Source organism: Eriocheir sinensis, unplaced genomic scaffold (genome assembly GCF_024679095.1).
Source record: "Eriocheir sinensis breed Jianghai 21 unplaced genomic scaffold, ASM2467909v1 Scaffold739, whole genome shotgun sequence".
NCBI classification, from domain to species: domain Eukaryota; kingdom Metazoa; phylum Arthropoda; class Malacostraca; order Decapoda; family Varunidae; genus Eriocheir; species Eriocheir sinensis.
The window spans coordinates 88,996-105,348 of record NW_026112097.1 but is presented as its reverse complement, the minus strand read 5'-3'; the positions used below and the strand labels follow the sequence as shown (position 1 = coordinate 105,348).

General features: G+C 45.8%; 1 protein-coding gene across 3 annotated transcripts in view; it reads right to left on the bottom strand.

Moving 5' to 3' along the window:
- Window positions 1–16,133, bottom strand: part of LOC126994180 (uncharacterized) — a 37,108-nt gene extending 20,975 nt beyond the window's left edge. The window contains exon 1 of one of the 3 annotated variants that reach the window (XM_050853429.1): window positions 15,919–16,133. Coding sequence is in view for 1 of the 3 variants with exons in the window: in XM_050853428.1 (XP_050709385.1) it covers window positions 14,924–14,962 (39 nt within the window). In the remaining 2 variants the exon portion in view is untranslated. Of the gene's footprint in view, window positions 1–14,923; window positions 15,090–15,918 lie in introns of those variants that run through there. The other 2 variants (XM_050853431.1, XM_050853428.1) reach the window with 2 other exon arrangements.
- Between the last annotated feature and the right edge of the window lie 220 nt (window positions 16,134–16,353).

Below are 16,353 nucleotides of genomic sequence, written 5' to 3'. Positions count from 1 at the left end.
AACATGGCGGCGGAAATTAAGAGGTAGAAGACTATCAGTAAGAGGAGGAAAGCTGATGAGACGAAGAGCCTAAGACTCCACTCTGTCCAAGAGAGCTGTGTGAGTGTAACCTCCCCACACGTGAGATGCATACTCCATACGAGGGCGGACAATACCCCTGTATATGGATAGCAACTGTGCGGGGGAGAAGAACTGGCGGAGACGATACAGAACGCCCAACCTCGAGGAAGCTGATTTAGTGAGAGAAGAGATGTGAAGTTTCCAGTTAAGATTTTGAGTTAAGGATGGACCGAGGATATCTAGTGTTGAAGAAGGTGACAGCGAGTGTTGTCGAAGGATAGGGAATAGGTGTTTGGAAGATTGTGTCGAGTTGATAGGTGGAGAAATTGAGTTTTTGAGGCATTGAAGGACACAAGGTTCCTTTTACCCCAATCGGAAATGATAGTAAGGTCTGAGGTTAAGCGTTCTGCAGCCTCCAGCCTGGAGTCATGCAATTCCTGTTGAGAGGGTCTTCTGTTGAAAGAAGTTGAATGATGCAGAGTGGAGTCATCAGCATATGAGTGGATAGGACAGTTTGTTATGGAAAGAAGATCATTGATGAATAACAGGAAGAGAGTGGGTGATAGGACAGAGCCCTGTGGAACACCACTGTTAATAGGTTTATGAGAAGAACAGTGACCGTCTACCACACCAGAGATAGAACGGCCGGAAAGGAAACTGGAGATAAAGGAACAGAGAGAAGGATAGAATCCGAAAGAGGGCAGTTTAGAAAGCAAAGACTTGTGCCAGACTCTATCGAAGGCTTTCGATATGTCTAGTGCAACTGAGAAAGTTTCACCGAAACGGCTAAGAGAGGATGACCAAGAATCAGTTAAGAGAGCAAGAAGATCGCCAGTAGAACGCCCCTTGCGGAACCCATACTGGCGATCAGATAGAAGGTTAGAAGTGGAAAGGTGCTTTTGAATCTTCCGGTTAAGGATTGATTCAAAAGCTTTAGATAGACAGGAAAGTAAAGCTATAGGGCGGTAGTTTGAGGGATTGGAACGGTCACCCTTCTTAGGCACAGGCTGTACGAAGGCGTACTTCCAGCAGGAAGGAAAGGTAGATGTTGATAGGCAGAGGCGAAAGAGTTTGACCAGGTAGGGTGTCAGTACGGAAGCACAGTTTTTATGGATAATAGGAGACACTCCATCAGGTCCATAAGCCTTCTGAGAGTTGAGGCCACTCAGAGAGGGCATGGAAAACATCATTAGGAAGAATCTTAATAACAGGCATAAAGGAGTCGGAGGGAGGATGAGTAAGAGGAATATGCCCAGAATCGTCCAGAGTGGAGTTGTTGCAGAAAGTTTGAGCGAAGAGTTCAGCCTTAGAGATAGAAGAGACGGCAGTGCTGCCGTCTGGGTTAAGAAGAGGCGGGAAAGAGGAAGAAGTGAAATTGGAGGATATATTTTTGTCTAAGTGCCAAAAATATCTCCTCCAATTTCACTTCTTCCTCTTTTCCGCCTATATCGGTATCTTCGTTACTTTTGTAATCAAACTAGCGATAATCGCTACTTTTTTCCCCCTCTCAGGATAAAAAACATTGTCTCCTCCCTACTGGGCATGCGCCGGGCGCCCGGTGTTGTATGAAAAAACTTCGGGGTATGAAATATATTCGGTGAAGAGATTTCATACTTATATCATCAACATTAAAACACTAGGTTATTTCTTATGTTAGACTCAAAAACCAATATATCAAAGAGAAAAATCATTTAACTTTGCCCAAAAAATGATTATTCACTTCCTCATGTTTGATATTCCATATTCGTTTGTGAGCATGCCATGGTATTGAAGGCACCCGGTGTTGTGTTATTTGATGTCCCATTGTCAAAAGCTGGCGCTTTTGTTTACAAACACTGGTCTCGCTGTTTCTAGAACGACACTCTGTACATATAAATACAACTCGTACAGAGTGTCGTTCTAGAAACAGCGAGGATGGTGGTAGTAGTACTGTATGTCTGATTCAGCCTTCCAGCAACTCTTAATTACGGTTAAAAACCTTTGTGAGAGTGTACATTTCTACGCTTGCTGATCTGAGCATGCGCAGTTCATGAGAGACCAGTGTTTGTAAACAAAAGCGCCAGCTTTTGACAGTGGGGCCGCCAAATAACACAACACCGGTTCAGGCGTTTCTAGTATTACCGTCCATAGGTACGTGTCAAAGTGTGGTTTTCAGGTTTCGTAAGTTTTCTAAAATACAGATAATAAAAATTTGAATTCATCTGTTTTTTTTTTATTTGAAATATCAATATAGTATCGTTTTCGCCTATCGGACTTATCGCTAGCTAGTATCGGAATTGTGGATTTATATCGGTTATCGGTTATCGCCTATTTTTGTGTCTCCAGTTAACGAATATCGGTTATCACCGATATGGTTTTTCATTACCAGTTATCGGTTATCGGGAATAAGGTTTTCTGTTATCGTGCCCAGCTATGGAAATCAATGATTTACATGTTTTGATTAATTTAAGCCAACCAACTAACCTACCTGATTGTAAATCACCGATTAAGCAGTAACCTAATGCCACTACGCCACCCCGCCTCAGTGGTCTAGTGGTCAGTGTGCCTGGCTACTACTCCGCGGGCCCCGGGTTCTTATCCCGGCCCGGGCAGTCGACGTGCAGCTCACCCAGCTGTTCATCCTCCCTTTCGGGCTGGTCGATAAATGGGTGCCTGGGGAAACCTAGGGAAGATTATTAATCGGGTATTTCACGGGAACGATTTTGGTTGAGCAGGCCCCGTCCGTAAGCAAGTGCTTACAGATGGGACTCTGCTCATGGACCATAGGGGGTCCTAGAGAGGACAGGCTGGAGCCATTTTCTGCTTCTCAGGCAGCCCGTTCACGTTAGCCCGGGCGCCTCACTTCACCCTGATTCGCCGGCTGGTTCTTTTGCTCCTCCCACCTCAATGACGTCAACTGCCTCAAACACACACACACACACACACACACACACACACACACACACACACACACACACTCTCTCACTCTCTCTCTCTCTCTCTCTCTCTCTCTTTATACTACTATGAATATTTATAGGTACGGACTTTGCATACATCTTATTTATTCCTAGTTGGGTTCTGATTAAGTCTTTTGCAATCCAATGTTTTCGCTCCGCAATGCTACTCGTGAACACTTGTTATTCATTCACCTTCTGCCGCCTCTGTCTTTCTCTTAACATTACATATAAACCTCCAGATATATTTGTATCAAATGAGAAACTCTTAAATTCATCTCATTCCTCCAGGTGAGGTGAGGAAGGGAGGGAGGAAGGGTGAGGTGTGTATTTGTAAATGCATTTTTGTTTTTCGGTGTAAAAATAACTATATTAAAACATAATATGACTGACAGAAATTAACCAACATCTATTTCTACTTGAAAGTAGGTATACGGTCCCTGAAAGTCAAGATCAAGACCAAGATTGCCCAATGCCCATCAAACGTAGCATCCCTGTGTGATTAGTGCATGCCATGTTCCCTCAGCAGAAGTGTTTAGCTTCGTGCGACGAGAATCTTTTACCACTTATCTTCAAATTGTGATTTCTTCTTGTTCTATTTGATCGATCAATTGTAAAGTAATCTTCCGCATTAATATCACTGAATCCTTTAAACATTTTAAACACTTATATTAGATCGCCTCGCATTCTTCGTTTTGATAGACTGAATAAATTTACTTCTTTAAGCCTTTGTTCATATGATAAGTTTCTCAACCTAGGAATCATCTTTGTTACTCTTCGTTGAACCCGTTCCAACTTTTCTATGTCTTTTCTGTAGTAGGGAGACCAAAACTGTACACAGTACTCTAGACGGGGTCGAACCAACGAATTAAACAGTTTTAATATTACTTTTTCCGATTTATTATTAAAGACTCGTCCGATGAAGCCAACCAATTTATTTGCAGTTTTAACTACCTCTGAACAATGCTGACCGGGCTTTAAATCGCTTGATATAGTAATTCCAAGATCCTTTTCTCTACTTACTGCAGAAAGTTGTTGGCCATTCATTACGTACCGAACGCGATTGTTATTTTTTTCCGATGTGCAACACTTTACATTTGTCAACGTTAAATTTCATTTGCCATTGATTGGCCTAACGTGCAAGTCGATCTAGATCTGATTGTAAAACTTCTTCGTCGAGTGTCGCAGTTACTTTACTAGCAATTTATGTGTCATCAGCAAATTTTGATACTTTGCAAGTGAGCCCATCATCGATATCATTAACATAAATTAAGAAGAGCATGGGGCCAAGCACTGATCCTTGAGGTATGCCGCTTCTGACGTCGAGCCAGTTAGATGTAACACCGTTTAGAACTACACTCTGTTTCCGCTCAGAGAGCCAGTCCACAAGCCAATTGTGAATGTTACCCGAGATACAGTGCGCCAATAGTTTGCTGAGCAATCGTTGGTGGGGGACCTTATCAAATGCCTTTTGAAAATCCAAATATATGATATCTACTGATCTGCTTTCATCGAACACCTCAAAAATATAATGAAAAAAATCAAGTAAGTTAGTTAAACACGAACGTTTACAACGGAAGCCATGCTGCGAATTATTTATCATATTATTTTCTTCGAAGAATTTCACCATATTGTCGCGAATGATAGTCTCCATTAACTTACAAACAATCGATGGCAGGCTACTTGGTCGATAGTTTCCTGGATGAGACTTGTCCCCCTTTTTGAAAATTGGTGTGACATTTGCAAGTTTCCAATCCGACGGAACTTTTTGTTATAGTAGGATATCAATGTATTATTATTATTTAATATCACCACGAATTAGGCATACAATTGTCAATGGAAAAACCCCACGACAGATAGATCACGCCACCTTATAGGAATGTCGTCCGTCAGTGTTTACCGTCTCAGTTTTGTATACTTCGCACTCCGATGGTGCGTGGAGGTCACCTTGACATACGTGACCAATTGTAACAATTATTTTCCAACCTGTAACTCGTCACTCCTTCACGAGAGTCCGACTGACACACAACGACAGTCGCTCTCGCTCCGTCGCTTCTTGTACATAAAGGCTACGAATATAATTCGCCTTAAGGAAGCTGAAGTCTAAAGCCCCTATTACACGTATCCGGTTTCCTACGGCGCCGTCGGTCGCGACGCTAGCATATGTTCAAACCGGAGCGTGTGATAGCAAATCGGCCGTATGAACGCTCACCCACGGCCGGCCGGATGAACTTTCGCCAGTACTAAAGTTGGCCGTACGGCCAACCTTCAAACAGCACGCTAGAGCAATAGCAACGAGATTGTCGTCGAGAGAAGGCATGTCACTCCTCCACCACATCCAGTGCTACACTGACCCACTTGCCACCGGCCGTTCAAATACGTGTAATAACTCTAGCCGTAGGCCAGAATTTTCCTACGGCGCCGTAGGCCAGGTTGGCCGTAGGAAACCGGATACGTGTAATAGGGGCTTTAAGCCCCTATTACACGTATCCGGTTTCCTACGGCGCCGTCGGTCGCGACGCTAGCATATGTTCAAACCGGAGCGTGTGATAGCAAATCGGCCGTATGAACGCTCACCCACGGCCGGCCGGATGAACTTTCGCCAGTACTAAAGTTGGCCGTACGGCCGTCGTACGTCACGACTGAGGACGGAGCGTGTAATTGCTCACCGTATGGTATGACATCAGTCTGAGGCTGCACCTGACAGTGGAACGTCGCCACCATGACAAGCTCTTGCGCCAGTGATTTCTTGAGTGACTTCATAGAAATTTATCGAAATGAGCCATGTTTGTGGTTCATTAAATCTAAGGATTATTCAAACAGAGAAGTGAGAAATGCAGCATATGGTAAATTAGTAAATAAACTTCAAGAAATTGATCCTAGTGCCAATAAAGATACTGTTGTTAAGAAAATAAACAACTTGAGGAGCTCATACAATAAAGAGCTTAAAAAAGTGCAAGCGTCTAAAAGTTCGGGGAGCGGTTCAGACTCCATTTATACTCCAAAACTCTCATATTTTCATCCAGTGCTACACTGACCCACTTGCCACCGGCCGTTCAAATACGTGTAATAACTCTAGCCGTAGGCCAGAATTTTCCTACGGCGCCGTAGGCCAGGTTGGCCGTAGGAAACCGGATACGTGTAATAGGGGCTTTAATCAACACCCTTTAAACGCCCCCCGACAAGCCCGTTACATTTGGTTGGCAGCGGTCACCCCGCGCCTGTGCCTTCGCTACCTCGTTCTCCTCCAAGCCACGAGAACTCACCAACAAACTCCGGGGACAGGCGTACAAGGGAAGAAGGAGTCAACGCACCTGCCGTCCGCGGCACCGCACCTGCCGTCCGCGGCAACTCACAAGTCGCCACCTACGTGCAACTCACAAGGCGCCAGCTACAAGCATCTCACAAGTCGCCACCTACGTGCAACTCACAAGGCGCCAGCTACAAGCATCTCACAAGTCGCCACCTACGTGCAACTCACAAGGCGCCAGCTACAAGCAACTCTACGGGCGTCCAGCCTACAAGCCTCGAGCACACCAGCTACAAGCCTACAGGCTCTACAGCCTACAAGCCTCGAGCACACCAGCTTCAAGCAACTCTACAGGCGTCAAGCCTACAAGCCCCGAGCACACCCACAGGCCTACGCAGCCGATAGCGAGGGCCACAATCTACAAGCCGCTCCCCCGCTTCAAGCCAGCACTGCTACGTACCCTGCAAGCCACTCCACGATACGGCAGAAGTATTCACACCTGCAACGAGGAGGCACGCACCGCTGACCTTGGGACACCCCGCATGCCCCTCGCTCCACAGCTGGCGGCACCACCGCCGCTGCCGGGAGCATCGGCCCAAACCTCTTCCGGCAAACAGTCAGCAGGGGTACCCGCGGCCATCTCCCGGTGACTGCAAGCTGTTCCCACTACCGTTTCTTGCAAGGCGTCTTCTCAAGAGGTTACACACCCAAGTCGTCTTATCTGCCACAGCCGCCCATCTCTTACTATAACAAGGACGACGCGGCCATCATACGTCTGGCGGCAGTGTACCGGCTCCCAGCCGCGGCCGCTCAACTTGCTGGGTCAGCAGTTTTTCAACCGCCATTGCGAGTCCTCCGATGTCAGCCCATCCCTCACCTCTCACCGCCGCTGTGGCCGCGGCCGAGGTTTCCTGACGCGCCTACAACGACTGCACGTCACCCAGGGCATCACAAGCCGTCGCCCTCTCCACTACATCAGCTGATTAATCTTGGTATTTGTGGATATTCCATTCTTGTCCAAATTTGCCGACTCGGCTCATTTTCATTATTATCCGTGCAGAGGCACGAATTTTTTTATTTCTGTGTTCCTAACACTGTTCTTCAGTCATAATTGTGAGAGTAACGTTCATTCCTATACGATATTGATTCTTTCTTATAGTTTGCTAGCGAGTCTATTGAGTATAGTGTGGGTTCCCTTATCATAGTTAATCTTCATCAGTGTGCCCTGCCTCCGTTTTCTTTTCACCGCTCGAGAGAAAACGTGAGCTTCAATGGTATACTCACTTAACATACCACTTTGTTTATATAGTTATTCTTTCATTATACCCATATCATTAGGGCATTCCATTATAACCTTAACTTCTATTACGTCTAAACAGGCACCTTGCTAGCCATTCTTTCTTGCCTTTTTAGGGTTTCAACGCAAACTATTCATTCATACACGTTCCGTTTATTGGTTCATATTTACAGCTATCAACATATGCTCCTATTTTGTAAATGATTTACACCATAGTATGACCAAAGACACTCTCGCTAAACTCGGCGACACCTTTCAACAGTTGGCTCGTCCTTCAAGTGAAGAGGGACTGGAACACGATACCACAACCGGTGAATTTACTAAGGTAATCTTATGTTCAGGCACTCATTATTTATCAATTACAGGCCGCAGACTTCGTTCACCCCCGGGTTCGTCTGCATACTTACAACCCACTCAAGGTTCAAGGACACCCTCACCGGCATCCCCTCGCACCGGCCGCAGTATTACAGGCTCAAAGTAAGGTCTCTCTCACCTGTAGTTTTTGCAACCAATCAGGACATTCTGAACATTCTTGTTTCGCGAAACGTAGGGAGTCAACACATTCAAGACAGGGCTCAGATAGGAGTTCAGGAGGTTACAGGGGCGGGCATCATTCATCACACAGGAACCCTAGGCCAAACCATCAGCGGAAGGCTGCCTTTTGCCATATCCACGGGAATTGTTTTCATGATTCAGACAGTTGTTCTGCAATACAAAAGGCCAAGGAGGAACAGAAGTACAAGTCCTCAGCGGACAGTAAACCACACTCCTCTTCTCAGAATAAAAAGACGTGACTTCGTGACAGCCCCGAGGCGTACATCCAAGTGTCCCTTAAGGAAAATACTAATTGGGAGCAACTTGACTCCGTCATTGCCGCCTTGGGACGGACAAGCATAATTGCCCTCCCTTGCAAGGTGGGCAAAATTTCACTCACCTTAGCGGTTGACACAGGTGCCACAGTCAATGTCATATCCGACTCCGCTTACAGGTCACTGACACGACAAGCGAGTGGGGAAAATTGGCCGCTCCAAGAGAACGACCTGAATGTGGTAGGCGTGACGGGCACCACTTTGGGAATCCTTGGGCGAGTACCACTAACAGTCAGCTTACATGAAAATGTATGTCCCTTTCGAGATTTCTTTTATGTCTCTAGCAGGTTTGCTTTACCTGTGGATGGGATCTTAGGATTAAACGCCATGAAAGACCTGCACATCGCCATAAACCCTGAAAGCAACGCGATCGTATATCAAGGCCGACGCATACAGGGGATGGTCAATCCATCGCCTCTGTCAACTGTAATCTCACCCTCAGAGGTGGAAAATGACCAACACACCACAGACTCAGGGGCTGCCACCGCCCAAGTGTCCCCTCTTACGGTCAAACCACACGAAACCATTGCAGACTTGTGGCGGACAGTAACGGCAGTCGTAGAAGGTCCTCATATAGTTCCGGATCGTGCTGCAAAACTTGTTAAAATCCGTTTGCCTAACGCCCCTCCGGCGGGCAGTGATGTGTGTATCGACGGAGTTCCTCACGTACACCGCGTGACGGTGGAGGTAACTCTTGCAACAGTCAAGGAGGGAGGTTTTGCAGAGGCATTGGTTATAAACACGTCTGGATCCCCTGTATCCTTAAAACACGGTGTTCGATTATGCCAGTGTCTCGTGTATGGGAGAAATGTCGCCCCGGAACCAGCTGAATACCCTTCAGCCCAAGTTTCAGGCATATCCTCGGCGTGTCAGGCTTCTCCCGAACAAGACACAGCTAATTTAGAGGCGTTCCTAAAAGTTGCACACTATTCCGAAATTAAGCCAACCTTAGTCCAGCTTCTGGAGCATTATCGGGGGGCGCTTGCTCTACCAGGCGAGCCGCTTGGAGTTACGCAGTGTGCTGAACACCACATTAAGTTAAAACCCAATACAAATCCTGTATATATCAATGCGTACAAGCTCCCCCACAGTCAGAGGGAGGTGGTGCAACAACTTATCTCTGAAATGTTAGAACAAGGTGTCATCAAAGAATCGAATTCCCCGTGGAATTCGCCCTTGTTCCTGGTTCCAAAGAAAGACGGCTCTTATCGTCCTGTGATTGATTTCCGGCGTGTGAACACCGCGACCGTGGATGATCATTTTCCGCTTCCCGTTCTTAGAGATCTTCTGATGTGTCTCGGTAGAGGAAATAAAATCTTTACGAGTCTTGATCTGGTCAGTGGCTACTGGCAACTGCCCATGGCCCCCGAGTCACGTGAAATAACGGCTTTCAGCACGCCTCATGGCCACTATGAGTGGACGAGGATGCCGTTCGGGCTCAAAGGAGCTCCCTTGACCTTCCAAAGGACAATGAACAGTATTTTTGGTGACTTGCTGGGCAACTCTGTCTATGTGTATTTAGACGACATCATCATAGCAAGTAAAGACGTGCATGCACACATGAAAACACTAAAAGCAGTCCTACACAGACTTCAAGAGGTCGGATCAAAGCTCAAAATAACCAAATGTGAATTTTTAAAGCCTCGGATCAAGTTCTTGGGGCATGTCGTGGACGAATTCGGCATCCACACAGTGGACGACAAAATAAAGGCTATTGCCGAGTTCCCTCAGCCAACGTCTGCGGACAAGGTACGGTCTTTCTTGGGTGTCGCAGGTTATTACAGGCCTTTCATTAAGGACTTCGCAGCACGCGCGAGTCCCCTAACCCATCTTTTAAAGAAAGACGTACCATTTCAGTGGCTCCCAGCTCAACAAACGAGTTTTGAGGATTTAAAGAAAGCGCTTACACAGGCTCCGGTCCTTGTCTTTCCGGATTTCAAGGACCCCTTTCAGCTTTGTACCGACGCTTCGGCTAGTGGAGTAGGAGCCGCACTGATGCAAACAGATAAGTCCGGCAAAAAAGCATGTGATAGCGTTCGCCAGTCGAGTACTTACAGCTCCGGAAAAGAACTATTCTGTTACCCACCTAGAAGCTCTTGCCATTGTGTGGGCTCTGAAGCATTTTCGTGACATAGTGATGGGGTACATAATTGTGGTGTATACGGACCACGCGGCCATAACTGATCTTTTCAAGGGTAAAAACCTACACGGTCGTCTGGCAAGATGGTTCTTAACGATCCAAGCATACAATCCGGAGATAAAATACATCACCGGGAAAACAAATGTGGTCGCAGATGCCTTATCTCGGAATATTCCGATAGGCGCGATTACCACCCCAGAGGTCATCCACAACTTCACTTCACCTGAGCTACACACTGCTAAGCGTGACCACCCTGTGTGGAAGAGGTTAATTTACGCCCTCGAGTCGGGAGACGAATCAAACCTTCCTGAATTGCCAGTTCCCTTTTCACAATTCTTCCTATCAGAGGACAACCTCCTTTGTAGGTCATGGCCAACCAAACCGGTACCTATAGACCAACTGGTCATCCCAGACATATACGTCCCCGTGACGCTTAAGCTGGTCCATAACACACCCATTGCGGGTCACCCAGGAAGAGACAAGACGCTATCTGTCACCAGACGAAAATTCTACTGGCCCACATTACGGGTTGATGTAGAAAACATGTCGCACATTGCGTCGTTTGTGCTAAGCACAAGGGGTCCGTCAAAGGGCCAGCACCTATGTTGCAATACCCAGTACCAGAGGCGCCATGGGATGTTGTTAATATAGACTTACTACAGCTCCCCCAGAGCCAACATGGCTCGCGCTACTTATTGGTGTGCGTCGACCAGTTCTCTAGGTTTCTAGTTCTAGCACCTCTCAAGGACAAGACAGCCACGCGCGTGGCCCATGCCCTCGTGACTCACGTGTTGTGTCCACATTCGTCTCCTCGAATTCTTTTGAGTGACAATGGCACCGAGTTTAGGAACTCAGTATTGAGCGAAATATGCGCTCAGTTTAACATCACGCAATCCTTCATCACAGCTTACCACCCAGCTGCTAATGGGTTGGCGGAGAGGGCTAATAGGAAAATCTTACAGGTCCTCAGGCCTATCGTGAACGATCTCCACGATAATTGGGAGGATTGGCTATCGCATATAGCCGCTTCCATAAATACGTCGGTAAACGACTCTACGGGGAAGTCTCCCTACTACATCTTATATGGGGTGGAGAAACGTCTTCCGTACGACTTCCTAACAACCCCACAGCAACCTCTCTACAACATTGATAGGTACGCACAACAGCAGATGCATATGTTTTCCAAGATACACTCAGAAGTTAGGTGTACGTTAACAGCTACGAAGGTTGAAATGATGTCAAAACAACACAAACAGGCCGTCCCGGTGAATTTCAATGAGGGTGACACAGTCATGATTTACAAATTTACAAATTTACAAATTTGATGTTTGATTTCTTTTAAGACCCTAGGGGTAATTTTGTCTGGACCAGGAGCTTTGCTTACTTTAATCTTTTCAATTGTGCGTAAAATGTCACTTTCTACGATGAGCACGCCACTTTACATCTTTTCGGTCCTTCTAACCTCCGGCGGTTGAGGTGATAAACAATCTTCGTCGGTAAATACGGATGCGAAAAAGTTATTTAGGATTGTAGCCATTTCATTTTCATCGTTCGTGTGGTTACCAATTTCATTAGCAAGCGGTCCGATACCACAAGTGAGTGACTTTTTATTATTTACATAGCTGAAAAATTCTTTAGGATTAGATTTACTTGTTTCCGCTATATATTCTTCAAGATTTTTCTTGCTTCGTTTTATTAATTTCTTGGTTTCGCGGCGAATTCTGTCCAACTCTAGTTTGTCAGCCTCGCTCTGAGATGATATGTACCTACTGTATACGCGTTTTTTAAGAGATAGGCTATTTTGAATTTCGTTATTCCACCATTTGGGTTTCTTCTTAGAAGCTGAACGTCTGTTACGATAGGGTACGCATATGCTTATGGCATTGTTCAATATTGTGGTGAAGGCCACCCAAGATTTATCAATATCTGTTTGCGCCGAGATTTCAGTCCAGTCAGAATTATTTAGAATTGATCGGAGTCTTACGAAATTCGCTCTCTGATAATCAGGCACCTTTTCTTTACTAGGAGTTACTTTACTTTCTTTCATATTGATGCTGAATGTGATTGTTCGGTGATCGCAAGAACTAAAAATTGGACCAACATTTACTTCGTTAACTAGATCAGCTGTCGTTGAAAAGATAAGGTCAAGTATATTATTTTCCCGAGTCGGTTCTTGAACGTATTGATGTAAATCACTTTCTAGTAAATTTGTGTACAGGTCGAGCCCTGTATGACAGTTCAACGGTTCACCCCATCTTTTCACTGGCAAGTTAAAGTCCCCAACAATTACTGCCTCGCAACTGCTACTTGTTTCTGATAATAATTCACTTAATGCGTGGTCGATATCAAGAGTCTGCCTTGGCGGTCTGTAGATAAGTTCAATTACTATTTTACGAGATTTATTTTTAATTTCAATGAAGACCGTGTCTACATTGGTTATACTAATATCTGTTTTCACGGATACTGGATGGAGAGAGTTATGGATATAAAAGATAACGCCTCCACCCTGCCTGTTCTCTCTTTCATGACTAAAGATGGTATAACCCGGTAATCTATATTTCGCAATGAAATCTCTATTTGAAGTGTCTATCCAAGATTCTGTGACTCCGATGATGTGGTAATGATTTGTAGCTGCGAGGACTTCTAAGTCTTCAAATTTGTTACGTAGGCTACGAGCGTTTACATAGCAAGCTTTAATGTGATTCGAGTCGGGGGTTTTGCGGGTTGAGTGCTCCCTTACGGTGGAGCTGCCGGTGTTCTTGCCTCCGTGTTTTTTGGCTTTCGAAGAGCCACTTGGTCACAGAGCAGCCTCCCGAAACGGGCTGCTCCAACAGGGTTTAAGTGGATGCCATCAGGAAGGAACAAGTCTGAATCGTAGTAAAAATTGTTCCACAAGTTAGTGAACTGGACGTTTTCTTGTGAGCAAAGGGACTGAAGTCTGTTGTTTGTGCTGAAGGCCTTACTGTAAAAGCTAGATTCGGCACCGACCCTCGGGAGGATTCCTGAGATTATGATGTTACTGACATCCGTTTTACGTTTATACTGCTTGATCATGCGACGGTATTTCTCAAGCAGTTCCTCAGAACGGGTTGTCTTTACGTCATTCGTCCCCGCGTGAATGACAAAGAGGGTGTTTCGGTCGGCATTTCTCGTGACATCATCGCACGCTGCGGTGATGTCGTCCAGTCTGGCACCTGGATAGCAGTAACGTTTTCTGCGGCCGTTTGATGAACGACCACAGAACTCAACCAGCTGGCCACGCACCATGGAGTCCCCAACTGGGCGAGTCTCAAACTCATCCTCCATGGTGTCTGCCAGAACCTGGAACCTATTGAAGGTAGTGGGGGTCAGTAAATTCTTGGTTGCCTGCTTCGGTTTGGCTCCATTCCTTACAGGTTGGAACCCGACATCCTGTGATGCAGGAAGAGAAGCGTTAAGTGGAGCAGGCTGGAAGGTGTCCTGTGAAGCAGGCTGGGAGTTAGCCTGTGAAGCAGGCTGGGGGTTAGCCTGTGAAGCAGGCTGGGGGTCAGCCTGTGAGGCAGGCTGGCGGTTGTCCTGTGAGGCCGGCTGGGGGTTAGCCTGTGAGGTTAAGGAACTTAAATTTGTGTGTAGCCCTCTTTTGTGAGATAGCCAAACTATATACTACTAAAATATTACCTGAAATATATGTGAAATATATAGTAATACCCGAAAATATACAATTAAATTGGAACAAATCGCTATCTCTACTCTTAAGCTGCTCCCACACTAGGACTTTTCAAGCGCGTCATCACGCGACTCGATCGCCTCAACTCCCATATATGGTAAAATGGGCGGAGCTACGCGGGACTCACCGAGAACCTAGCCGAGGGGCATTTGGCGGGACTGGCGAGTCCCGCGCTCAGTTGTTTCCATACAGTGAAGATGGCCTAGAGGAGTTTACAATCTATACGGCATAACCTCAGAGGGCCAACGGTCCGCTCACAAGGGGATACGAGAGAAACACTGCATGTTAATAGCCTAGATTGCCCTAGAACTTACAATCTACACGACATGACCTTGGAGGACCTACGGTTCGCTCACAAGAGCTACGAGAGAACGATTACATGTTGAACATTAATTGGGGTAGGAGGGAGTTTGGGTAGTGTGTGCGAGTGTGTGTGTGTGTGTGTGTGGACGAGACGATTGTGTCGCCGGGTCGTCACCAGCAGGTTGAAATGATCGAGGGCGGCTTGTGGGCAAAAGGGTAATTACTCGCCCCTAAGATATTAATCAGTATGGTAAGCCGGGGGACAGGGGGGGGGGGGGATGATGCACTGGGGAGAAGGGGAGGAATGCTTCACTGGGATGGGTGTGGGAGGGCGTTAAATCACTGGGAAACGGAAAGCTGCTTACCTGTAGGTTGAAATGAGGGTGGCTTATGGGCCACTTCATCGCTCTGCGCTCTCTTTTATACCGGGGACAGGGAGAGAAGAGAGGGATAAAGGGATTCCCTGTATTACCCCGAGGGAAGGAACCGTACAACGTCCACTGACGTCTGACTCAGACGGTCGCCTCGCCCGTTTGGGAGTTTCCCCCTCGAAAGTCCGACTCATGACGCGCGTTACCAACCCCAGTGTGGGAGCAGCTTTATGTTCAGTCTCTTTAATTTTATTCGTATATGATGTATATGTGCGCAGGTCATCTGAAGGTGCAGTTTGCTAAGTTATTTTTATATAGCAGCTCTGAAATCATCTACAAGAACAGCAGCAGCCCCCCCAGCCAATGCTAAAGATGTATATGCCTAGGACAACTCTTGAGACTGTCTTGGGAAGGGGCTTAATGAGTTGTTTGCCTCATTATACTATGGGTCACTTGTATAGAGCAACGAATTCACTACATGAACCTAAATGCTGCTCTATTATGCTCCTCTTTTCAATGATGAATCACCCAGAGAAAGACGCTGTTGCAAGATGGAGGACTCAGACCTGTCTATTTAATTTTTTATAAACTGTCAGAGAAACTTTAGGCAGTGCTTAATTAAAGTAATGATAATGATCAATATGTATATTTATCTACCCACGTACCTGGTACAGTAATTCCCTTTATTTGTCCTTGGTACTCCTAAATTTCATATGATAATAACTAAAATGCTTTCCCCACGCAGGCCTTGTGATAAATATCATCATAATTATAATCATAATATAATTATAATATGATAATAATAATAATCATAATCATACATTATCAAACAACCTGTTTAGGAAGGTACAATCTGGATAATCTATTAAGCAAACAGCCATCATATGATGCTAAAAGTAGGAAGTAGATGCATGAAAGAAGAACCAGGAAAATTAATGTAATACTAATAACAATGAATCAACTACGGCTAACAGTCGCTCCATACTCACCTTTACAGTGCTGAATCACACAGAGGAAGACGCAGCTGCAAGCTCGGGGATTCGTACCGGTCCTGTCCGTCTTACATACACAGTTGACAGTTACTAGAATATTTGTTTAACGCGAATATTTCTCGTGTGCGACGTTGCCGATGTCACCGAACGTAAACATTTTGGATTCATCCATATTTGTAAAGCCGTGAAGCATTTTGAAGCATTTGACAAGCTTCCCTCGGAGGCTGCGCTTGTCAAGGGAAAACACTCGTCAAAATATTAGGCTACTGCATTGCCTTGTAAGGCTGCTTTGTTGCACGAAATGACTATCTTATCTTGCGATCCTTATCAAGACATAAACACGTTCGAGACAGCATCATCAATCATCTTCCTTGTTATATGCCGAATTGCCTTAATTCTAGCCATTTTATGATTTATTTGTGTACATTACCA